General features: G+C 41.7%; 1 protein-coding gene across 3 annotated transcripts in view; it reads left to right on the top strand.

Annotated features, from left to right (window-relative positions):
• LOC126213520 (zinc finger protein 436-like) overlaps window positions 1–26,533 on the top strand; it is a 189,674-nt gene that overhangs the window by 78,768 nt on the left and 84,373 nt on the right. For all 3 annotated transcript variants that reach the window (XM_049941353.1, XM_049941352.1, XM_049941351.1), the window contains 3 exons: window positions 1,461–1,559; window positions 21,136–21,234; window positions 21,465–21,533. In XM_049941353.1, coding sequence (XP_049797310.1) covers window positions 1,461–1,559; window positions 21,136–21,234; window positions 21,465–21,533 — 267 coding nt within the window. The remainder of the gene's footprint in view (window positions 1–1,460; window positions 1,560–21,135; window positions 21,235–21,464; window positions 21,534–26,533) is intronic.

Below are 26,533 nucleotides of genomic sequence, written 5' to 3'. Positions count from 1 at the left end.
GAAACTTTAAAGATGGAGGAACTGGCGGTGACTCTGAACGGAAGAGAGAGTGATACTTTCCAGTTACAGTCCTGGGACCCTCTGTCTCACCAGTCACGTGCTCTGCCGATACGATTCGATTGTCAGTGCGGCTTTGCTGACAACGGTCCCCCCTATTCCACTGCGTTTGTTGTCACGTGAGCTGGAAGGTGATGGACAAAATAGGTGAACTCTTCGTAAACTTTAAATAATAAAAATTACTTTTGTTCGAGGCCTGGGGCACCTTCTACACACTTCTTCCTTTGCAGACATGTCCGGAGGAAAACCAGTTTGCAGATATTGACAGTCCTAGGAAGTGTATTTACTAGCTCGTCCAAGATTTTGAGATACGAAGACGTTTCTGAGCTTCAGATTACTTACAAACATATTTGGCACACATTTTTGTTATCTTATGGTACAGAATTACACTTTAAATGAAACAGGGATCTTGCCGGTCGCAGATTCTCGATCGAACCGACATCATTACAGTGCTACTTTTATGATCTCCGGGCGTAGACTGGCGATTTGGGATGAGATGTAGCTATTCAAAGACAGGCATGAAAATGTGATTTGATTTCTGAAACTCTTAATGTCTTCATATTCTGCTAGGTTAGATTTTACTATTTTGCATGGACTATAAAACTTCACTATTGTTTGGTGTACGAAAAATGTTTCAAGTTAGTAATCAACAAAAGTATATCAGACATTATTCTTACACTTTATGTGAAATTGCGTATATACGAGTATGGCATCCGTCTTGAAATAAATGTTTTATGATTCAAAAATATTTGAAATATTAATTACTGACTGAATTAATTAGTGAGAGGCGTTATCTAATTAAAGAAAGATACAGCAATGAAATTATATTGTCAAAGTTTAGAATGTTGCAGTCATTAAAGTAAAATAGGCGACCTGAACTTTGAGGGTGTGAACTATTAATGTTACTTATTTTGTAAGTTACTTAATTTCAGACAGTCCTTAATATGTCTTCAGAAAGTTGTGAATGTCTGCTTCCTTATGAGTAGCAACAATATCTTACCAGCAGCTCAGTAGCTGATAATGTTTTTCAATTATATGAGATTGTCGTGGCTCCAGTTAGCTGTAACTTTTAATTACTTTATCTTCCAGTAAAACTAATTGTATAACTAATCAGGAAGGTAAATATAAACAATTGAAATATAAGTACAGCTGACGTTTTACATAAATAACAATTTTACGTGTTCCTTTACAGATTGCCTATTACGTGCCCAACTGCAACCCTTTCTCAGAAGGGCTTTTTATCGGTCTCGTGTGACTCGCTTTGTGGGATGCGACGACTGACCTTAACCGTAGACAGTTCCCAAACGTAGCACTTGCACACATCAGTGTTCTGTGTGTCCCAGTTCTATGCCACTCTGGCATTCTGCACAGGAATTAAATGAAGGTGTTTGTTGTTGTTACAGGAATTGGATTGTGTGACAATAAAGATGGAGGAGAGTGACAATTCGGAACAGGAGGAGAGTGAGAATTCTCAACAGACCAGTGTATCTGGAAAACTACAGGTAGGAAACTGATGTATATTTCATATTTTCATTTTAATTTTAATCTCTCCATCATCGTTGACAGTGAACACCTCAGAGGCGTGCATCCACAATGCGCACAGTTATTTGTAAGTAACTCTGGTGTTTCCAAAGACATCTATGTGAAAAGTAAAAGCTGTACAGAAAACAGAAATGTGTCGGGATAAAGTATCTTTCGAAGTTTTCAACTGACATTACAGCTGCTCAATACGGGCACCGTCCTGATGTCGCGAACTTCAGTACGATGATCGATCTCTTGTTTTACACGTCCCAAAATGTCACACTTAAAAGTGTGACTGCATTAATTCCTCGCAACTCTTCCAAATTAAGTGGCAACGGAGGGAGGAACACGTGATCCTCGACATAACCCCACGAGGTAAGAATCGCACAGAGTCCGGCGACCGTAGGGGTGCCGGAGAAGGGAGAGTCGCGATGGGAAGGCTATCCGGTGTGCTGAGGCAGTTCAGTGGTTGAATGTCTGAAAGAAACTGCGGTGAAGCACCGTCTTGTTGCAAAAATTAAGTCTCCTCTGTCTTGCTGTAATTGTGGCATAAGCCACTGCTGCAGCATGTCCAGGCACACGTAACCAAGCACAGTTTTCTTCTCAAAGAAAAATTGTCTCTAAGCATTTGCAGAAGACGACACACTAAAGACATTAAGTTTAGGTGAATAACAAATGTGATCCTCAATTTCACACGAAGTTACTGTGCGCCAGACACACCTTTCGACAGTTCACCTTTCCACACATACGAAATGTGGCTTTGTCACTGAAACTCAGCTCTTTTTCTCACAATTTTCTTATTCACCGCCGACCGATGCACGGAACAATAGGGCAGTCTGTATTGCTCTACTGGCCATTAAAATTGTTACACCAAGAAGAAATACAGATGATACAGCATCCCTCTCTTACCCCTTTGTGTTTGTTCGCATTTGATTATGTTTTTCATTTGTGTAACAATTATGTTGTTTGTGTATAGACTATTAATAGTGCTAATCACTAGAGCACAAAGTTTCCCCGGCTGCCGCCGATCAGAACATGGGAGTCTAAGTGCCAACTTAGAAACTGTGACTTTAAAGACTAATAGTTAAAATTGTTGTTGTTGTCATTGATCATTTGCAATGCAAAAGTAGAGGAACATTGTAAAATTGACGCTGTTCTTTAACTACTTCTGTTTCTTCTTCACTTCATGGAGTAGGCTAACAGCTAGTTCTGTCCACACCAAAGCCATCTGTTTCTCTCTCTCTCTCTCTCTCTCTCTCTGTGTCTGTGTGTGTTTCCTATTGCTTTATAACTGAATACTTGTTTGTCTAATCTGTTTTTCCCCATTGTGTTGATTTGTTGTTTCCATTTTATGGATCCTGCCTCTATCTTTATTACTGTTACAGTATAAAGTAAGTTCTTCTCTTGCAATAGGTTTTGTATTTGACCTCTGAGGTTACACCCTTTAACTTTCCTCAAATGTCTCATTTCCGCCAATGTGTTCTTCTTTTGACTTCTTTAGTTATTGTTCAAGATCTGCTCCCATATATTGGAGTAGTGATAGCCATTACTTCGTAAAATTTTAACTCTGTATCCTCCCCTGTCTTGTGACTCAGTGTTCTGTGTATTGTGCCACATATCACATGATACTTGTTTCATTTATCAGTAACACCGTTTCTGTGATCGTTGCTAATATCACAGCCTGGCCACCTGAAGATGTGACACCAGTTTTATTGGCAGTTCGTCTAGTACCACTTTTGAGTGAACTATAAAATTATCCTTTGAAGGAAATTACAATGAAAGCCCTATTTTAAGTTTTTGTGCAGTCCATATCTAAAAAATGCAAAATTGGGGAAATTGCAGATTCAAGGAAAACATTAAAACCCCCAAAATACAAGCAAAAACATTTGTAATTAGTGTACTCGATTAAAAATCCTAATCCTATTCAATACATTGTATAAAACCTGTATAAATGAAGGAAATTAAATGTACAATACAATGTTTATACAATAATTTGTTGTAATGAATTTCATCAGTTATTAAAAAATGGCAGATGTGTAACAGCAAGCAAAAACTCCTCAAAAATTTGAAATTGTCATCTGGATACAAGGTGATCTAGCTATTTTCCGACATACTACGACCACGAGTGGTATGACAAAACATGCGCTCTTGAGAGATCTTTCCTTTGTGCTCACCCAGAAAAAAGCAAACCGACAACTGTGAAGTACAGTGAAAGTTGCCAGAATATAACTGGGAGGGGGGCTTTCCCTTCTGTAGCCAATGGCAGCGCAGCGTAATCTGGTGACGCGAGTGCAGCGACGTTAGTGTGTCGCTTGTAGACATCGAGCAGGCGAGCTCACTTTGTGTGTCAAGGATTGAGTACATTTCACACAACTTTTTGCAGGATGTAGTGGCACTGTGAGGGCAGCCACAAATGATCTGTGAAATCACAACATATTCTGAAATGGACAGCCAAATATTTATTTCATCCTTTGTTTTCTAACCAGACAGAAATGTTAAACTAGATCGAATATTGCAGAACATACTCGTATTATTTTGACAACGAAGTCCCAGAACGTGTTAACAGTGCTAAGGTGGAAAAAAAGTTAGAAGGATGCGAACTTACTACGTCTAACTCTGTAGACCGTGACGTTATTTCTTATGCTACAGATAAATCGTAGAAATTTTGTCTCGTCTCAGTTATCATAATTTCTCTTGAAGCTTTGTGTCTTTGGTGCTTTATTAACTGGTATTTAATGATAAGGTGACATTTTTGTGATACATTTTCAATGTGTCACTGCTTTGAAACGGCATACTGTGCTACACACTCCACAAAGGAAATTGTAACAAGTCCGATTTATGTATCCCGCTCGATCGGGATCTGATAGCAGCCCAAATAATAATTAATTAATGTGACCGTGTACCTAATGGGGCTGGCAATCGGAATGGACTGCTACGGAGTTGTTACATTCCATTTTGTCCTTCTCAAATGCTGTAATAATGAAATGTCTGGTGACAAGAAGAACGCCAACACAGCTTCATTAATCAAGAACCTATATTCGTCTCTAAAACACAAGAAAAAGGAGACAGCCACTGCCTTCGTCATACACTTTTAATAACGGCTAATCTCAGCACAGGCTTCCTCGCTATTCATTATCGTCGCACGCTAAATAGAATCACTGCAATCCAAATGATGCCGGTGCGGTAGACGCGAAACCACAGATATCGGCACAAAAATATCACTGATCACTCTCGTAATTATAGTTTATCACTTTCCCGTATTATTCTAACACAAAGGGGTTAAACCGCGTCGATGGCCACTCCCTTTGTCGGTAAACCTTGCATTACAACTGCTGGCTTCCGCACAGCTCGGCCCGCCACACGGGAGTACTTACTCAACTCTACACTCGCTCTCGCCACACGACACTATCGATAGGTTGCCCTGTCGACCTGTGCCGAGTGCAAACTTATAGTAAGGGCCTACGGACCCCTTACAAAATGAATAAGCGAAATGCCCACAGTACACACTGTGGTAGTTCACAGGTGCTCACAAAAATCAATAGTCGAAAGCTCACTAGTGACATCACAGCTGCAAAAAGTAGTGTGAAGTCTAATCGACACTAATTTACACGACTACACCGGCTTGCGTTACATAGTCACCAGTGTAAATACTGTTTCATCATTTCGTGAGAGCTTCTAAAATGAAAGTTTTAGCAGCTGTACACTTTGTGGTGCCGTTAATCTCGTATTACATTTCCCCGATTCTGACCGAGCGTGTTCTTCGGAACTCGGTGTTTCAATTTAAAGGTTGACGACCGACATTGTTGCTGGATACAGTACGTCCGAAATACGTGCAAAAAGATGAGACTGAGTTGTAAGTGGCACGAGAGAAGCTGGTGGCCAGACCCCTTCGTCACGTATTGGCCCTGTCCAGAACTCTTCGCGCCGACTGTCCCCTTCCTCCGTTGCTGCTGCAACCTAGCAGCATTTGCATCGTAATTGTGCAGAGAAGCAAAACATTGCAAGTTATGTGGGCAAAACTGATCCTGCATTGCACCAGCATTTCCTCTCTCACGTGTCTCCTCTCCACAGTGGCCTAAAATATTCCCTTAACTCCACGACCGCCCACTGTGTGAACAGTCTGTCTTTTGTGGCGCTTACAACTCGTTCGGTCACATCAAATGTCAACAGACAGGAAATGGGACAAAGTCAACCGAGACGTCGGATAAGAACGTAGAATCGAGATAAACCTTACTAGGAAGAAACTTAAATTGGAGAATTTTTAGATGTAATCCTGTGGATTTTTCACAGGGGCTGCTAATTTATGGCATAGAATTGCCCAGAGAATGTAAAATCGAAGTTCCATTGTACTTAGTTTTTACTGAAGTTTTTAGATGTACGTCCTTTCTTATTTCGTTTAGGTGATGTATTACTAACTGGAAGTCGTTTTCTTTGTTGTGAATAATTATTTGGATATTGGTAGAGAATGGATTAACTATGTGTGTGCCCGGAAATTGTTCAACTTCTCATTTCCAGGGTCTAAGAATGTCACCTTGGTATATATTGAGTAGAGTGTGTGAAAGGCTACACCTTTGTCAAACTCCCCTGTTGATCTTTGTTGGCCCTGTCTTCTCATTCTCTGTATTTATCATAATTTCTGTATTAATATTATGAAAAGGAAAGCTCCTACCCACCATAAAGCGGAGATGCTAAGTAGCAGATGGACACAACAAAAAGACTGTCACACACACACACACACACACACACACACACACACACAGTCTGTCATCTATTGTTCGCGAAGACCTTAATGGCTGAAAGCTTTATTTGTGACAGTCTTTTTGTTGTGCCTATCTGCGACGCACATCTCTGCAATATGGTGAGTAGCAACTTTCCTTTTCATAATATTTTTACATTCCAGCGTGGATTTTCCATTGTTTAAACTCTGTATTACTTGTATTAAATGTCTTGGAGACCCTCATTTTTGATGATGTTCCAAGTCTTGCAACTGTTCAGTCTGTTCAAAGCATTTCATACTCTATGAATGTGATGTGAGTGTGCAGGTTGTATTCTCGTCATTTCTCTATTTACTGCAGTTCAGTGGTAACACAGTCACTACAAGATCAACTCTTTCTAAAGCCATTTTACTCCTCTATTACAAGTGCATAAGCTATCTTTCTCATTTTACTGTCACTATTTATTGTTAGAGTTTGTAAGAACTATTTAGAAGCTTTATTCCTTTATATTTACCACAGACTTTTCTTCTCCTTTTTTTTGTAGAGAGTAGTTAAATTTCATCCATAAAGTAAAATTACTGCATATATGTGCCGATACTATTACCAGAAAGAAAATAGCTCCTGTTATAGCACATAAATAATATGTCCTGGGCAGAGTTAGGGATGTAAAAGAAGTGAACTAGCTTTTCAACATAACTTGCAGCTTCAAAGACATTTAAATCAAAATATTTGCTTATTCATGCTTTTTTGCTTGTAGTGTAATATAACACAATGTAATGCATCCACTCGCAGATATTTTATTCCCCCTAGAAAAACTCTTTTAGCAATTACATCTATGCACTTCTGGTATTTCATATTGTATATTATTTTCTATAGCTGGCGAATCTTCTGAATTTTGGACTCAGGATCAGGGACTGTAGCCTAAAAATTGCAAGGTGCAAGTGTCAAATGTTTGCAGCTATGAGAGCTTACTGCACCTGGGGCAGTAGAAAAGTGTGAATATGTTAAGATGTTTTGATTCAAATGTCTTTGTAGCTGCCAGATAATTAAAAAAGCTGGTTCCCTTCTTTTACATCCTAACTTTGCTCAGGACATACTTGCCTTCCTCCCCCCCCCCTCCCCCTCTCACCAATGATGGAAGGATTTTCAGTTATGGTTCCCAACTTCTATTCACCGTAATTTTGACATGACACTGCCATAACTTGGCAACCGATGTCGACTTTTGTTGATTCAGGCAATGACTGGTCTGGTATAGATTACCTTTTTGTAGTCTTTTGAACCGTGTTGCTGATATTGTGGCAACAGGCTTTCACAAAACCAACAGGACGACTGTTAATTACATGAATTTTTTTACTCTCTTGCAAAATTTGATCCGATTTGCATGACCTTGAAACATAGAAGTGATGTGGGAAAAAAAGGAAAGGGGAAAAAAAAACAGTTTTATTATAAGAATGCATTTTTTATTTATTTCGTTCACTTTAAAGCATTACAGTTCTTTCAATTCGCATAAGAACAGTGTTAAATCCTATGTTCATCTCAACTTTAAACCACAGTATCATGACAACGGGTAAAGATTATTGAATTAGAAAAGTTTCATTTTGACTTCATCCATTTATCTATCTTGTGTGCAGCGTTTGATTCAATTGTACAATTTTAAGCCATAGAATTGGCACACTTCAAAAGCATTACAGAAAAACATGTTTTTTACTAATAAAATTCAAGCAGAGCAAAATTTTTTCATACAGTTAAAACTTATCTCAGACCAAGGTTTGTTACACTGGTGGACAGATTTGAACTATTAGCCTCCCCACTCCAGTCCAGAGACACTTAAGGCTGACTGTTGCGCACGTAAAATCTGAACAGTGCATATATAAATGATGCCAGTACCTGAACATTAGTTTCAGTCCAATTAAAATATTTTTACAAAAGAAATTAATAAACTCACACAATCTGTTCAGGTGGCAGCTCTGTTTCATCATTCAGACCTTGCTTAATAGGCAATACTGTAACATAGCTACAGTAGCCTCGAATCCTTACCCAATCTGTTACCCCCGGAAACCATCCTTGTAACCATTGATGCCACTTCCTTATACACAAATATTCCGCACGTCCAGGGCCTCGCTGCGATGGAGCACTTCCTTTTACGCCGATCACCTGCCACCCTACCTAAAACCTCTTTCCTCATCACCTTAGCCAGCTTCATCCTGACCCACAACTTCTTCACTTTTGAAAGCCAGACATACCAACAATTAAAGGGAACAGCCATGGGTACCAGGATGGCCCCTCGTACGCCAACCTATTCATGGGTCGCTTAGAGGAAGCCTTCTTGGTTACCCAGGCCTGCCAACCCAAAGTTTGGTACAGATTTATTGATGACATCTTCATGATCTGGACTCACAGTGAAGAAGAACTCCAGAATTTCCTCTCCAACCTCAACTCCTTTGGTTCCATCAGATTCACCTGGTCCTACTCCAAATCCCACGCCACTTTCCTTGATGTTGACCTCCATCTGTCCAATGGCCAGCTTCACACGTCCGTCCACATCAAACCCACCAACAAGCAACAGTACCTGCATTATGACAGCTGCCACCCATTCCACATCAAACGGTCGCTTCCCTACAGCTTAGGTCTTCGTGGCAAACGAATCTGCTCCAGTCCGGAATCCCTGAAGCATTACACCAACAACCTGACAACAGCTTTCGCATCCCGCAACTACCCTCCTGACCTGGTAGAGAAGCAAATAACCAGAGCCACTTCCTCATCCCCTCAAACCCAGAACCTCCCACAGAAGAACCCCAAAAGTGCCCCACTTGTGACAGGATACTTTCCGGGACTGGATCAGACTCTGAATGTGACTCTCCAGCAGGGATACGACTTCCTCAAATCCTGCCCTGAAATGAGATCCATCCTTCACGAAATCCTCCCCACTCCACCAAGAGTGTCTTTCCGCCGTCCACCTAACCTTCGTAACCTGTTAGTTCATCCCTATGAAATCCCCAAACCACCTTCCCTACCCTCTGGCTCCTACCCTTGTAACCACCCCGGTGTAAAACCTGTCCCGTGCACCCTCCCACCACCACCTATTCCAGTCCTGTAACCCGGAAGGTGTACACGATCAAAGGCAGAGCCACGTTTGAAAGCACCCACGTGATTTACCAACTGACCTGCCTACACTGTGAAGCTTTCTATGTGGGAATGACCAGCAACAAACTGTCCATTCGCATGAATGGACACAGGCAGACAGTGTTTGTTGGTAATGAGGATCACCCTGTGGCTAAACATGCCTTGGTGCACGGCCAGCACATCTTGGCACAGTGTTACACCGTCCGGGTTATCTGGATACTTCCCACCAACACCAACCTATCCGAACTCCGGAGATGGGAACTTGCTCTTCAATATATCCTCTCTTCCCGTTACCCACCAGGCCTCAATCTCCGCTAATTTCAAGTTGCTGCCACTCATACCTCACCTGTCATTCAACCACATCTTTGCCTCTTCACTTCCGCCTCGACTGACATCTCTGCCCAAACTCTTTGTCTTTAATATGTCTGCTTGTGTCTGTATATGTGTGGATGGATATGTGTGTGTGTGCGAGTGTATACCTGTCCTTTTTTCCCCCTAAGGTAAGTCTTTCCGCTCCCGGGATTGGAATGACTCCTTACCTTCTCCCTTAAAACCCACATCCTTTCGTCTTTCCCTCTCCTTCCCTCTTTCCTGATGAAGCAACTGTGGGTTGCGAAAGCTTGAAGTTTGTGTGTGTGTTTGTGTTTGTTAATGTCTCTATCAACATACCTATGCTTTCGTATGGTAAGTTAAATCATCTTTGTAGGAACCCCCATTTTTTATTACATATTCGTGTAGTACGTAAAGAAATATGAATGTTTTAGTTGGACAACTTTTTTTGCTTTGTGATGCATGGCGCTTTAATAGTCACAAACGAAAAAGTACATGGTATCACGTAACATTCTGCCAGCGTGGACTGTATTTACTTCGTGATACATTGTTGTTGTTGTTGTTGTTGTTGTTGGGGTCTTCAGTCCTGAGACTGGTTTGATGCAGCTCTCCATGCTACTCTATCCTGTGCAAGCTTCTTCATCTCCCTGCAGCCTACATCCTTCTGAATCTGCTTAGCATATTCATCTCTTGGTCTCCCTCTACGATTTTTACCCTCCACGCTGCCCTCCAATACTAAATTGGTGATCCCTCGATGTCTCAGAACATGTCCTACCAACCAGTCCCTTCTTCTAGTCAAGTTGTGCCACAAACTCATCTTCTACGCAATTCTATTCAATACCTCCTCATTAGTTATGTGATCTACCCATCTAATCTTCAGCATTCTTCTGTAGCACCAAATTTCGAAAGCTTCTCTTCTCTTCTTGTCCAAACTATTTATCGTCCACGTTTCACTTCCATACATGGCTACACTCCACACAAATACATTCAGAAACGACTTCCTGACACTTAAATCAATACTCGATGTTAACAAATTTCTCTTCTTCAGAAACGCTTTCTTTGCCATTGCCAGTCTACATTTTATATCCTCTCTACTTCAACCATCATCAGTTATTTTGCTCCCCAAATAGCACAACTCCTTTACTACTTTGAGTGTCTCTTTGCCTAATCTAATTCCCTCAGCATCACCCGACTTAATTCGACTACATTCCATTATCCTTGTTTTGCTTTTGTTGATGTTCATCTTATACCCTCCTTTCAAGACACTGTCCATTCCGTTCAACTGCTCTTCCAAGGTCTTTGCTGTCTCTGACAGAATTACAATGTCATTGGTGAACCTCAAAGTTTTTATTTCTTCTCTATGGATTTTAATACCTACTCCGAACTTTTCTTTTGTTTCCTTTACTGCTTGCTCAATATACAGATTGAATAGCATCGGGGAGAGGCTACAACCCTGTCTCACTCCCTTCCCATCCACTGCTTCCCTTTCATGCCCCTCGATTCGTATAACTGCCATCTGGTTTCTGTACAAATTGTAAATAGCCTTTCGCTCCCTGTATTTTACCCCTGCCACCTTCAGAATTTGAAAGAGAGCATTCCAGTCAACATTGTCAAACGCTTTCTCTAAGTCTACAAATGCTAGAAACGTAGGTTTGCCTTTCCTTAATCTTTCTTCTAAGATAAGTCGTAGGGTTTTACCCCTGCCACCTTCAGAATTTGAAAGAGAGCATTCCAGTCATTTTACCCCTGCCACCTTCAGAATTTGAAAGAGAGCATTCCAGTCAACATTGTCAAACGCTTTCTCTAAGTCTACAAATGCTAGAAACGTAGGTTTGCCTTTCCTTAATCTTTCTTCTAAGATAAGTCGTAGGGTCAGTATTGCCTCACGTGTTCCAAAATTTCTACAGAATCCAAACTGATCTTCCCCGAGGTCGGATTCTAACAGTTTTTCCATTCATCTGTAAAGAATTCGCATTAGCATTTTGCAGCTGTGACTTATTAAACTGATAGTTCGGTAATAATCACTTCTGTCAACACCTGCTTTCTTTGGGATTGTAATTATTATATTCTTCTTGAAGTCTGAGGGTTACAGTTTTGTCAGGACTGGCTCTCCCAAGGCTGTCAGTAGTTCTAATGGGATGTTGTCTACTCCTGGGGCCTTGTATCGACTCAGGTCTTTCAGTGCTCTGTCAAACTCTTCACGCAGTATCATATCTCCCATTTCATCATCATCTACATCCTCTTCCATTTCCATAATATTGTCCTCAAGTACATTGCCCTTGTATAGACCCTCTATATACTCCTTACACCTTTCTGCTTTCCCTTCTTTGCTTAGAACTGGGTTTCCATCTGAGTTTTTGATATTCATACAAGTAGTTCTCTTTTCTCCAAAGGTCTCTTTAATTTTCCTGTATGCAATATCTATCTAACCCCTAGTGAGATAAGCCTCTACATCCTTACACTTGTCCTCTAGCCATCCCTTCTTAGCCATTTTGCACTTCCTGTCAATATCATTTTTGAGACGTTTGTATTCCTTTTTGCCTGCTTCATTTACTGCATTTTTATATTATCCCTTTTCATCAATTAAATTCAATATTTCTTCTGTTACTCAAGGGTTTCTTCTAGCCGTCGTCTTTTTACCTATTTGATCCTCTGCTGCCTTCACTATTTCATCCCTCAGAGCTATCTATTCTTCTTCTACTGTATTTCTTTCCCCCATTCCTGTCAATTGTTCCCTTATGGTCTCCCTGAAACCCTGTACAACCTCTGGTTCTTTCAGTTTCGTGATACATTGTTGTTGTTGTTGTTGTTGTTGTTGTTGTTGTCTTCAGTCCTGCGACTGGTTTGATGCAGCTCTCCATGCTACTCTATCCTGTGCAAGCTTCCTCATCTCCCAGTACCTACTGCAGCCTACATCCTTCTGAATCTGCTTAGTGTATTCATCTCTTGGTCTCCCTCTAGGATTTTTACCCTCCACTCTGCCCTCCAATGCTAAATTTGTGATCCCTTGATGCCTCAGAATATGCCCTACCAACCGGTCCCTTCTTCTTGTCAAGTTGTGCCACAAACACCTCTTCTCCCCAATTCTATTCAATAACTCCTCATTAGTTATGTGATCTACCCATCTAATCTTTAGCATTCTTCTGTAGCACCAAATTTCGAAAATTTCTATTCTCTTCTTGTCCAAACTATTTATCGTCCATGTTTCACTTCCATACATGGCTACACTTCATACAAATACTTTCAGAAACGACTTCCTGACACTTAAATCTATACTCGATGTTAATAAATTTCTCTTCTTCAGAAACGCTGTCCTTGCCATTGCCCAATCTACATTTTATATCCTTGTATTCCCTTTTGCCTTCTTCATTTACTGCGTTTTTATATTTTCTCCTTTCATCAATTAAATTCAATATTTCTTCTGTTACCCAAGGATTTCTACTAGTCCTCGTCTTTTTACCTACTTCATCCTCTGCCGCCTTCACTACTTCATCCCTCAAAGCTACCCATTCTTCTTCTACTGTATTTCTTTCCCCCGTTCCTGTCAATTGTTCCCTTATGTTGTCCCTGAAACTCTGTACAACCTCTGGTTAGTCAGTTTATCCAGGTCCCATCTCCTTAAATTCCCACCTTTTTGCAGTTTCTTCAGTTTTAATCTACAGTTCATAACCAATAGATTGTGGTCAGAGTCCACATCTGCCCCTGGAAATGTCTTACAATTTAAAACCTGGTTCCTAAATCTCTGTCTTACGGTGATAAATTACCCGTGTTAAAATGGCCCATTGTCCAATTGCGAAAATGGTCGATATCAATCTGATATGTGGCTATTGTGAACAAAATGCCCAATGGGCGTGTGCTACGTATGCAGCTCGGTATCCTGGGTGACATCATCCAAGTGTCCGGACTGTTCACTGGATAGTTACGATATTTAAGGAAACAGGAAGTGTTCAGCCACATGTGAAACATCAATCACGACCTGCAACAAATCATGATTCCCAAGTTGGTGTTTTAGCTGCTGTCGCGGTTAATCCGCACATCAGTAGCAGACAAATTGCGCGAGAATCGGGAATCTCAAAAACGTCGGTGTTGAGAATGCTACATCAACATCGATAGCACCCATACCATATTTCTATGCACCAGGAATTGCGTGGCGACGACTTTGAACGTCGTGTACAGTTCTGCCACTGGACGCAAGAGAAATTACGGGACGATGACAGATTTTTTCCACGCGTTTTATTTAGCGACAAAGCGTCATTCACAGACAGCAGTAACGTAAACCGGCATAATATGCACTATTGGCCAACGGAAAATCCACGATGGCTGCGACAAGTGGAACATCAGCGACCTTGGCGGGTTAACGTATGGTGCGGCATTACGGGAGGAACGATAATTGGCCCCCATTTTATCGATGGGAATCTAAATGGTGAAATGTATGCTGATTTCCTACATAATGTTCTACTGATGTTACTACAAGATGTTTCACTGCATGACAGGATGGCGATGTACTTCCAACATGATGGATGTCCGGCACATAGCTCGCGTGTGGTTGAAGCGGTATTGAATAGCTTATTTCATGACAGGTGGATTGGTCGTCGAAGCACCATACCGTGGCCCGCACGTTCACCGGATCTGACGTTCCCTGATTTCTTTCTGTGGGGAAAGTTGAAGGATATTTGCTATCGTGATCCACCGACAACGCCTGACTACATGCGTCAGCGCATTGTCAATGCATGTGCGAACATCATGGAAGGCGAACTACTCGCGTTGAGAGGAATGTCGTTGCACGTATTGCGAAATGCATTGAGGTTGACTGACATCATTTTGAGCATTTATTGCATTAATGTGATATTTACAGGTAATCACGCTGTAACAGCATACGTTCTCAGAAATGATAAGTTCACAAAGGTACATGTATCACATTGGGCCAACCGAAATAAAATGTCAAACGTACCTATGTTCTGTATTTTAATTTTAAAAACCTACCTGTTACCAACTATTTGTCCAAAATTGTGAGCCATATGTTTGTGACTACTACAGCGCCATCTATCACAAAGCGAACAAAGTGGTCCAACTAAAGCATTCATATTTCTTTATGTACTACATGAATATGTAATAAAAAGTGGGGGTTGCTATTAAAAAAAACGCAGTTGATATCCGTTTGACCTATGGCAGCGCCATCTTGCGGGCCAACCATAGCGCCATCTGGTTTCCCCCTTCAAGCTAGACAAGTTTCATTCTTTGTAGTTTTTTCATTTGAGGCTTATTTCGTGAGATATTTGGCCCGTTCACAATCAGTGGACCACCCTGTACATAGATATAAAATTTCTGCAAAGAACAGTTCGATAAACAGATTCAATTATAAAGACGGAAATTGTATTTCTAGAACTATCATGTTGCATATAGCTTTGTTTTTCTTGACATCTTGAACCAAACACGAAATGACTTCACTTAAAGGTGAGAGAGATGATTTTTTTTTTTTTTTTTTTTTTTTTTCGCAGCATGTGTTGTCAAGTTTATACAACTGTGCACTGTGACTTTGTAATGACGAGACACTCACCTTTCACGTAACGGAGAATAATGTGACTCAAACAGCATCTTTCCTACAGGGCCTTGAAAGGAACTGATTCAGCAGGTGGCGTGCAGTTAATGTCGGTATCTTTAAATTCATTCGATACCTGGGAAATGTGCCCTGCATACGAGTTTTCATCGTGTTTGAAAGCCACATAATGCCCAACTTGCAGTTGTTCCAACAAAGCATTTTCACAAGCTTCCACAGCAACAGTGCGCCAATTTGCATCTGTTTACAGCCTCTCCATTAGAAGGGTGTTAGTAGAAAGGTGCATGAAGTGACAGTGTTCCTGGATCTGTCCTCATTGTACCCCCCACCACACACACACACACACACACACACACACACACACACCAGGGCTAACTAGTCAAATTTGACTCTTTTGTGACTGAGACATCTTTAAGTGAAGGTAAGAAATACCAACTGCAATGCCAAATACTTTTCATTATACTTAATTGTAGGACTGAAGAGTTACAGGGCAGAAGCTGAAGTCTGTACTGCTTCCCTGTGCAAGTTACAATATGTTTAAAAATCACAAGTTTGGACAGCACGGAAAAAGGATGCTTTTCAACATTTTTCATATAAAGTTTGAATGATGGATTATTCTTCTTACTTCTGTTAGATCAACTTGATGGACTACATACTAGATGCATAAAAAACTGAGGTCAGTAGATTAAGTCGTTACTGAGTATTAGGTCTCTGAAAGTCGGGAAATTGGCGCCTGACTAATAACTGGGTGCGTACCCTTGAGCCTCCAAACCTGTATTTATCAAAAATGGTTACAGTTAGGACAGTTTTACTGTTAATCCATGTAGGTAGCCGTGTACCAAATATGACTCAATTCTGAGATGGGTCACCTTACCACCTCAAGCTTCCATTCTCTTGTTCTCTGAACTGATTATCGTCCATATTTCATTTCTGTATAAAACTACACTCCAGATGAATATCTGTGGGAACGACTTCTTGGTACTTCAGTTGACATTCTCCATTATCAAATTCCTCCTTATCAGACGTGGTTTTCTTTTTTTTTTTCCCCTATTGCAAGTGTGTGTTCTGTGTCCTCTGTACTTCAGTCATTGTGAGTTATTTTGCTGCCCAAATAGCAAATTCATCTACTACTTTTCGTGTCTTGTTTCCTAATCCAAATCTCCCAGCATCGCCTGATTTAATTTAACTACATTCCATACCCCTGTCAAACAAAGGAAATTCCAGTTTGGAAAATCAACAATTTAAGGAAAAGATGAATTGCTACTTACTGTAAAGATGAGACATTAAGGTGCAAAGAGGTGCAATGAAAAGACACCTACACATTATCTTCCATCAGAAAACAAAACAAAACAAACAAACAAACACACACACACCCACCCACACACACACACACACACACACACACACACACACACACACACACACATTTACTCACACAAAACACCTCATTCACACGACTGCCATCTCCAGCTGTGTGGACCAGAATGCATGTCACATGGAAGAGAAGCAGAGAGATCTACCCCACAAGTTCAGTACAACCTCTAATCCCTGCTTAAAGCCTGAGGGCCTTCCCGGAACCTCTCCCCTGAATCCATTTCCGTCCTCGCCGCTACGACATCCCGCATACCCACCTTCTACACGCTCCCCAAAATCCACAAGCCCGACAATCCTGGACGCACGATTGTGACTGCTTATTGCGCCCCCACTGAAAAACTTTCGCCCGTCATTGGCTGACACCTCCAACCGATCGGTCGTAATCTAGCCTCCCACTTCCTTCGACCTCCTCGATCCCTACTCGTCACAGTGTACACCACCTCCCTGTGCACCAACATCCCCCACGTCTGTGGTGTTATCGCTATTGCTCGCTACCTTTCTCGACGTCCTTCAGACTCCGAACCCACTACCTCGTTCCTAATTCACCTTACTACTTCTCCTTTGAAGGTAAGATTACAATTCACAGCACAGCCACGGACACCTGCACGGAACCCTGCTATGCCGAGGCTGTGTATACTTCATCTAGAGGAGACCTTCCTAGCCTCCCAAAATGCCAAAGCCGTGGTCTCATTAAGGTTCACTGGTGATATCTTCACGATCTGGACTCACGGCCGCGACAACGGATCTTCATTCCTTCACAACTTCGACACCTTCTTTTCCGTCCACTTCACCTGGTGCTCCTCAACCCAGTGTGCCACCTTTCTGGGTGTTGACCCCTTCCTCTACGATGGCTCCATCCACACTTCTGTCCACACGAAACACACCAACTACCGACAGCACCTACATTTTGGCAGTTGTCATCCTTCTCGTACAGCCCGGTCACCTGGGGACGGTGTATCTGCAGTGACGAGAACTCCGTTGCCCGGTATGCCGAGGGTCCCGGACGTAGTTAGCTAACTGATCTCCTGTGCCATTTCCCCTCACACCCCCAATCCTCCCACCACCCCCAAGAACCGTCCACAAAGGAGTGGCCCCTTTGTCACCCAATACCACCCCGGGCCGAAACAACTGAGCTACGTCCTTCGCCAGGTCTCCGATCGCCTTTCGTCGTGCCCTGAAGTTAGGGACACCCTGCCCGAGATCGTTCGCACTCCTCCTAAAGTTACGTTCTGTCTCCCACCCGACCTCTACGACATTCTAGCTGATCTCTGTGCCACTTCCGGTGCCACAGGGATCATTCCCAAGATGAACAGCCACTACCAAACTGTGGCCCAGACAGTGTAGCACATCCTGTGGCTCGACATGCGGCTGGACGTAACTTGCTCAGTTTCAGTGGCTGCTGCACTACGCGAGCCGTCTGGAGCCTCTCCTCTAACCACAGCTTCTCTGAACTGCACAGATGGGAATTACACTTACAACTCATTCTCCGTGCCCGAAATTATCCCGGCCTCGACCTACGGTAACCTGTCGTCTCGCACCCTCCGTCTGATAGTTTGTGCCCCTTCTGTCCTATCACCTTCTCCCTTCCCACCCTCTCTATGTTCTGTCCTCTGCTAGCGCACCCACCCATAATTTCCAGATCCTCCCCCTTTTGGCTCCATTTTTTCCCCACCTCCCTGCCCCACAGAGACTTGACAATATGTCTGTTCGAGGTCTAGTCCCTGCACACAGCCTCATACAGTGCTCTTCTCTCCACCCCCACCCCCCTACCCCCTCACCTGTACCCTGCTATATGTTGTGCTTCCTGCCCCCTCCAGATGCTTGCATTCTATGTGACAGCTACATTCCTGTCCAAGCTGCCAGAGATGATCATGTGTGCATGAAGAGTGTGTGTGTGTGTGTGTGTGTGTGTGTGTGTGTGTGTTTCTTTTCTAACATAGGCTTTGGCCAAAAGCTAACTGGTGTTTTGTTGTGCCTGTCTGCAACTTAACATTTCATCTTTACAATAAGTAGCTCTCTATTTTTTCCTTATATTATTGATAATCCTTACCCTTGTTTTACTTCTGTAGGAGTTCGTCTTATAACACATTTTTCAAGACACTGTCCATTCCGTTCAGCTATTCCTGCAAGTCCTTCGCCATCGCTAACGGAATCACAGTGGTGTCTGCAAACATTATGCCTCAGGTCTGTTCGACGTGGCAGTACCGCAGGCGATCTGTGATCGTGGAACTCTGTCTCTGGATTTGATTGAATTTATTTACATAGTGTTTCAGTCTTTTTGGTCATACATGAACCGTGATTAGGGGTGGCAATTATGTTAAAGACATAACATTTCCTATTTCAAGGAGAGGTGATTAAAAAGTATTTTCAAATTTTTTCAATATGTGTTCGACAGCACACACTACCGTTACATTCCAAAACCTTGCAATAAAAATGAGATTTTTCTGGGACTCACACCTCAGATTCTGTTGGTGACAGAAATGTAGGGTCGTGTGTTTTGGATAGCCCTTGGACCAGGGACCATTTGCATTCCCAGCAAGAGGATTGTCTTACTGTAACTATCCTACAGTACGAGGTCAGAATTTGGTTTTTGAGCACCAAAACTGAGCTGCGTATTCCGAGATGGTTGTGCACACCGGACAGTTGTAATCCTTACAATATATTCCTAAGATCCTGATGTTGAACATCCGTGAAAATTGTTTTGATATCTTTACCCATTTCCGAGGTACAGAGATTCAAAGTTACTCCACTTATACACACAAAAGATGGACACGAGATGAAAACGTAGCTTACAAAGTTATTTAGTGAGGAGAAATATGCTGTTAAGTATGTCTGTTATCTTTGTAAGGGTTATGGGAACCCCAAGTTGTGGCACTGAAGCACGTGCAGATTTTTATGCACTTAAAATCCAGTTTGAGGTGTAAAACTAGTTTTGCGTTATTTCAGTTTCGTGTAAGTATACTGTCAAAATTTTAACGATCTGTAAAGTTATTTGCATATCAGAGACATGCCTTGCTGTAGCAGGCTAAAGAAGGGAACCAGTGGAAAGGCCGAATATGCTCCCGTTTGAGAGGCTCTCGGCAGAAAATTGGGGTACTAGTTGCCTCGTCGTACGTTCCTCAGCACGTTTAAAAAAATTACCAACAGTTTTGTCATGCAAACATATCTGTGGTTAGAGAGGAGGAGACTGTGGCATTTAGAAAAAGACAGAAAATTAATAAGTACTGGAAGATAGTAAATAGTGGTTCTGCTCCAGAAAGAGTGAAGGAAAAAGTGGCAGTGTGTGTGAGAGAGAGGGACACTGCGGCAGTGGAACATTAATTGGCAGATTGACAGAACAGTGCTCGGAGAAGAGTGAAGGAGACAGAGCCAGTGATAGAGAAACAAAGATGAGGGGGAAGTGGAAGTGGGTAAGAGCCAGTGATAATGAGAAGAGACAGCAGCAGTGGGATGGAAGTAATGAGGTGGCAGGACTAAGGTAGAGGAAGACGGAGACTGTGATGACGATGACTGTGGCTGCACGAGTGAGAAAGGGTGAGTGGGAGCAGAAGAGTACGAATGGACTAGTGGGTGTTGAGTGCAGTACAGCAAGGGGAGGTTGTGGGAGTGAGAGGCGAGTTGCAAGCACGTTGAAAAGATCAGGACTATGATCAAATGCCAAAATGTTTGAGAAAACTTGTAAAGGTGCTGAGGAAGGTAGACTGAGGTAGCCAGTACCATACTTTTCATTCAGAGGCTTTTAAACAGGAGCATATTTGCCCTTTTTTGTACTCTGATAGGAGAATTTTTCCACTAGTGTATTTATTTACATAAATAAGAGTTTTTTTTTTTTTGGAATTTCTGTTGGTATCCAAAGGTTAATAACTGATGCTACATTTCAGATTTATGTTTAAATAAATAAGTGAGTAATTTTTAATCTGAATTTATTGAAGAACTGTTAGAAGTATTTTTTGTGAGAAATATTTGTCATAGGTCATTTGTTTTCTGTAAATTAATTAATATAGTTTCGTAATAAGAATCGTCCTTGCAGTTATTGTACATCGTATTGAATTTATCTCGAGGATCACTTTCTATGGAGTCATAAGATTTCCTCCATTCCCGTGCCTCTGTTCATTTTGGTATTCTGCATCAGATGCTGAGTTCGCTATTAAGAAAACACCTATTATAAGCGTGGACAGAAAACTTAAGTGAAAGCTACCTATTGGCACTCAAATAGCAAGCAAATATCGGAACGGCGTAACAGTGACGACAAATGTTAAGAGTGTTGTCAACAGTAACGATTTAACAGTGGCAAAACAGTTGAATGTTTTCATTTGGTTGCTCCCACATGTTGCTTTCATTCAAAGACTGAATGAATAATTACAGTCAATATGTAAAATTACAACTGAATGAGTAGATTGTTTTCCACCAAATGACTGAATTGATTTTCATTTGATTTTTCCCGTTGCTGTGTTACAGATCTCCCTTCCTCGGAAACAATTTGAAGACGTTTCGGAAATCGAACCAGCTTCCTCCCGCACCGAGGGTAGCCACATTAACCGCCCATCTGTGGAGCCGGTACGTCATTAGCTTTTTATTTCTTAATTTCCTTTCTAAATAATTTTGAGGATAATTAGGAGACGAATAACCCACCGTTCACAGTTTTGCCATACGTTTGAGAGAATGCCCTCCTTATCTAATGTACGTTAACATGCCCCTCGTCGCCCCACACGTGTCAGAGATTTCCTCTGTATTTTATTCTGTCTCTGGTCAGTAAATCTGAAACAAAAAATTTGTGTGTGTTGCAGGATTTTGTGTTTGTCGGAGTGAAGCAGGAGCCATTGGAAGACCGAGAAGCCGACGAATTCTTGCCACAGGTACGGAGATAATATACTCTTACACGCGTCTTCATGTTTTGTGTTGCGAATGCCTCTTTTGGGAACCAGAGTGGGCTGTACTCGTGCAACTCGCACAAAAGTGACACACGAGTCTGGGAGCACTAACTAGGAATGAGAAGAAATATTAATTATGAGTAATGGCTTACAACATCATTTTTTATAATAATTTGGGTGATCCTGACATTTTTGATGTGCTGATTTCAGAAATGCCAAGGGTGTCTCTCTGTCACATAAGGTTTATTTTACAAACTGATGATGAAGGTGCACAAAATTCGTATTAATCATATATAGTTAAAAAAAAAAAAAACTTTATTAGAAAACCAATTTAACATATGGCTCTCCTGATGTTATAGTGAAGTATAATGTTTTTCAGCACTAATACAAAGGTACGGCACTTAATTTGTCTTCTTTTTGCATTTGAAACACTGTTTCAAGTTGGCTGCCCGGGGACATACCACGTGTAGCATCCAGCAATAGTCAGCCATCTTACTGACATCCCTTCAGCTCTGATACCTTACCTTTCTTTACTGTCTCGGTGGAACCTTTCACACTGCTTCTCACTCACAGCACCTACATTGTTTTTGGAAAATAGGTAATTGGGAGTTCGTGAAGTGCAGCATTGAGGCACCCAGTACCTTCAAACTATCCAGCACGTTTCTCATTATTTTGTCGTAACGGAGAGCTTGCCGAGAAACTTGCCGGTAACTTCTTTAAAGGATATCTGAGCTGACCTTTCAGTGTTGTCGGTCTTATCTTCAAATGTTTTATCTTTCATTAGTTTCCAAATGTCAGAGCTGTCGAAAACTACTCCGTTCAGCTCGGCTTGTGGCAAAACTTTGAGATACGGAAAAGTGCCAATCACGCGAGCCTTTATTAAACGTTACGTGTTTAAAGTTTTGTCACCGGACAGAAGATTTAAATCACACTTCAGTAAAAGACTCGTGAAGGTGAGCACATAGACAATATAATACAGGTCTCACCTCACACACTCATATTGGACAGTGCTGTCGTCTATTCGAAGAATGTGTAAACTTTTCAAAGAATGTTACATTGCCACGACTGTTAGAGGGCTATGAGCCCAGATACATTTTCAATGCTTATGAAACTGGCATCTGTTATAATTTACTTCCTGCAAAATCATATTCAGTTAAGGTAGAAAATTGCCACGGAGGAAAAAAAAAGGTAACTATGCTGTTGTGTGTAAATAGCAATGGAAGTTGCCTCCTCTAATGATTCTCAGATGTTTCCAAAATGTAGAAATGCTGCTTTGTGCATATGAGTACAACCGCAGACCCTGGAGATACCAGAAATCCTTACGACTTTTTCAGGCATTAGATACCGAGATGAGTGCAGCAGAAAGGAATTGGATTTATTATTAACATATGCCCTGTACCTCCTAAGGAAACAATTTGTGAGGAATGTAAATGTTGTGTTCCTTCCTCCAAACTCTGGGCCTGGGCATAATACACTCTGTTCAAGATAAGCACAAAGTAGCAGTTTTGCAGAAGTCAGTTTCATTCTTTGAGAGGAAGGATGTAATAACAGTCAGCCTCATACAGCCTGTACAAATGTTTGTTGCTGTCTGGAATTCTATATCACAGACAATATTAAATTGTTTCACAAAGGGTGGCTGAGGTACATCAGTTGCTACTGAGGACGACATTGTTCCAGAAGGAGGATGGGGTTGAAAACTGATTTTTCTGAAAATGTCAGATTCCAGACACTGTTGTGATTAACTGAACTAGACTTCTTGATTTTTTTTTTAAACAAATTAAGGTTGCGTTCTGTGAAAATTGTAATAATTGTCTATGTAGTGCATTCAAATTTGAAGCACAGGATATTGGCAATTTCGTAATTAAATAACGCTTATATCATCTTTTGGGATTATATAAAGTATGTGTAAGGAAGTTAATGTCAATAAAGCATGGTTAATGAAATGTGAATATACATACTAGTTGATAAGATACAGGGTGTGCAAGAAGTCTCCATGAGTGTAACTCCTGAAACTTCCTGGCAGATTAAAACTGTGTGCCAGACCGAGACTCAAACTCGGGACCTTTGCCTTTCGCAGGCAAGTGCTCTACCGACTGAGCTACCCGAGCACGACTCACGCCCCGTCCTCACAGCTTTACTTCTGCCAGTATCTCGTCTCCTACCTTCCAAACCTAACAGAAGCTCTCCTGCGAACCTTGCAGAACTAGCACTCCTGAAAGAAAGGATATTGCGGAGACACGGCTTAGCCACAGCCTGGGGGATGTTTCCAGAGTGAGATTTTCATTCTGCAGCGGAGTGTGCGCTGTTATGAAACTTCCTGGCAGATTAAAATCACTCACTCAGCTCACGTCAACAACAAAACTTCACTTGCAAAATGGCAGCCGATGCTCTCTCCGCAGCTAATGCAGAACCCTAGAGGACGGAGCTTCCTTTGGCTTTTTGCGGAAGACCGACAACCGGCCGCTCGGGAGCTAGTTTGGCCGAATATGAATTGGACACGACTGTACGGTGATCTCTCGTGTTCGCCCTCTGCTTGTGCAAAAGAGAATTCTCATTCGCTGATGCTCGTTCGCTGGAGTTCTTTCCGACTTGAACCCGGCTAAACGAGTTCCGAGGCAGAACTCTCAGTGTGCCTGTTACAGTGACTGGGCACGATTGGTAATCGTTTCCTCAAAATTAATGGAATTTTAACAGGATAAAGAAAAGCATTGTAATAAAAACTGAATAATTTTCTCATTGCCACCCAAAAATGAGGTGAATCGTTGAAAACTTGCTTTTTAGTCGATCACTCTTGTCGTGTGAAATATTTAATACCATCAACCGTGGAACATATTATGTGCATAATGCAGGATGACACGTGGGAGGGAGACAGTTTTTAAATAAAGAATAATTCATCAATTCTTAAAAATTAATATGTGTTTATTGACATTAAATCAAATGCCATTTAATGTAGGCCAGTAATCACACGCTGGTAAGTCTGGAGGTTTGGGTGGCCAAGAGACATTGCCAAAAGTGAGATAACTGTCCAAGAAATGCACACCAAAGAACTGCAATGTGTGATGTAGCATCATACTGCTGAAACCAAACATCTTTTAAAGGGATTTTTTATCTTCTCACCAGGAGAAATCACCAGTGGTGGGATCGACTTTTTGAAACCATCTATACTATGATGTAGGTTAAGATCCCAGGTATCACACACACTGCAGCCATTCACCCAGATGGGCCCTCATTTGTGGGTGATTGACGAAAAAAATTCAGAATTTTACTCGATGCTCAAGTAGTATACAGGGTGAGTCATTAACAGTTCCCACCTAGAATAACTCCAAAAGTATGATAGTACCTTAAAAGTTAGTGGGACAGAAGTTGAATGGGACAAAGGGTGCCATAAAATGACATTGGTTTTTTGGTGCTAGGTAAGGTCGCATCAGAGATGTGAAGGTCAACTTTGTTCTCTCTCTCTCTCTCTCTCTCTCTCTCTCTCTCTCTCTCTTTCTTTTTAATGGGATGCTATAGTTTGGTACTTACATTCTGACAGCAGCTATCGAGACGAATCCAATGATGTGTAACAGTAAGGTCTTTGAAGGTCAGCGAAGGTCACAAAGGTGGCATGAATGTTCCATTACAGAAGGTGTTCGAAGTGATGTGACCATAGGTATCAATGCAGTGCTGCAGTCTTCTTATCAGGGATTGAGTGGCATTCCTTATCACTTCGGCAGTTATTGAAGCGTATGCTCTTACAGGATGGTCCATTGATCGTGACCGGGCCAAATATCTCACGAAATAAGTGTCAAATGAAAAAACTACAAAGAACGAAACTCGTCTAGCTTGAAGGGGGAAACCAGATGGCGCTATGGTTGGCCCGCTAGATGGGGCTGTCATAGGTCAAACGGATATCAACTGCGTTTTTTAAAATAGGAACCCCCATTTTTTATTACATATTCGTGTAGTACGTAAAGAAATATGAATGTTTTAGTTGGACCACTTTTATCGCTTTGTGATAGATGGTGCTGTAATAGTCACAAACATATGGCTCACAATTTTAGATGAACAGTTGGTAACAGGTAGGTTTTTTAAATTAAAATACAGAACGTAGGGGCATTTGAACATTTTATTTCGGTTGTTCCAATGTGATACATGTACCTTCGTGAACTTATCATATCTGAGAACGCATGCTGTTACAGCATCATTACCTATAAATACCACATTAATGCAATAAATGCTCAAAATGATGTCCGTCAACCTCAATGCATTTCACAATACGTGTAACGACATTCCTCTCAACAGTGAGTAGTTCGACTTCCGTAATGTTCGCACATGCATTGACAATGCGCTAACGCATGTTGTCAGGCATTGTCGGTGGATCACGATAGCAAATATCCTTCAACTTTCCCAACAGAATGAAATCCTGGGACGTCAGATCCGGTGAATGTGCTTTGACGACCAATCCACCTGTCATGAAATATGCTACTCGATATCGCTTCAACCGCACGCGAGCTATGTGCCGGACATACATCGTGTTGGAAGTACATCGCCATTCTGTCTGCAGTGAAACATCTTGTCGTAACATCGGTAGAACGTTATGTAGGAAATCAGCATACATGGCGCTATTTGGATAGCCATCGATAAAATGGGGGCCAATTATCCTTCCTCCCATAATGCCGCACCGTACATTAACCCGCCAAGGTCGCTGATGTTCCACTTGTCGCAGCCATCATGCATTTTCCGTTGCCCAATAGTGTATATTATGCCCGTTTACGTTACCGCTGTTGGTGAATGACGCTTCGTTGCTAAATGGAATGCGTGCAAAAAAACTGTCATTGTCTTGCAATTTCTCTTGTGCCCAGTGGCAGAACTGTACACAACGTTCAAAGTTGTCGCCGTGCAATTCCTGGTGCATAGAAATTTGGTACGGGTGCAATCTATGCTGATGTAGCATTCTCAACACCGACGTTTTTGAGATTCCCGATTCTCGCCCAGTTTGTCTG

The sequence above is a fragment of the Schistocerca nitens genome, chromosome 11 (genome assembly GCF_023898315.1).
Source record: "Schistocerca nitens isolate TAMUIC-IGC-003100 chromosome 11, iqSchNite1.1, whole genome shotgun sequence".
Taxonomy (NCBI): Eukaryota; Metazoa; Arthropoda; class Insecta; order Orthoptera; family Acrididae; genus Schistocerca; species Schistocerca nitens.
Note: the sequence above shows the minus strand (reverse complement) of the source record. Positions and strands in the feature narration are given on the sequence as shown.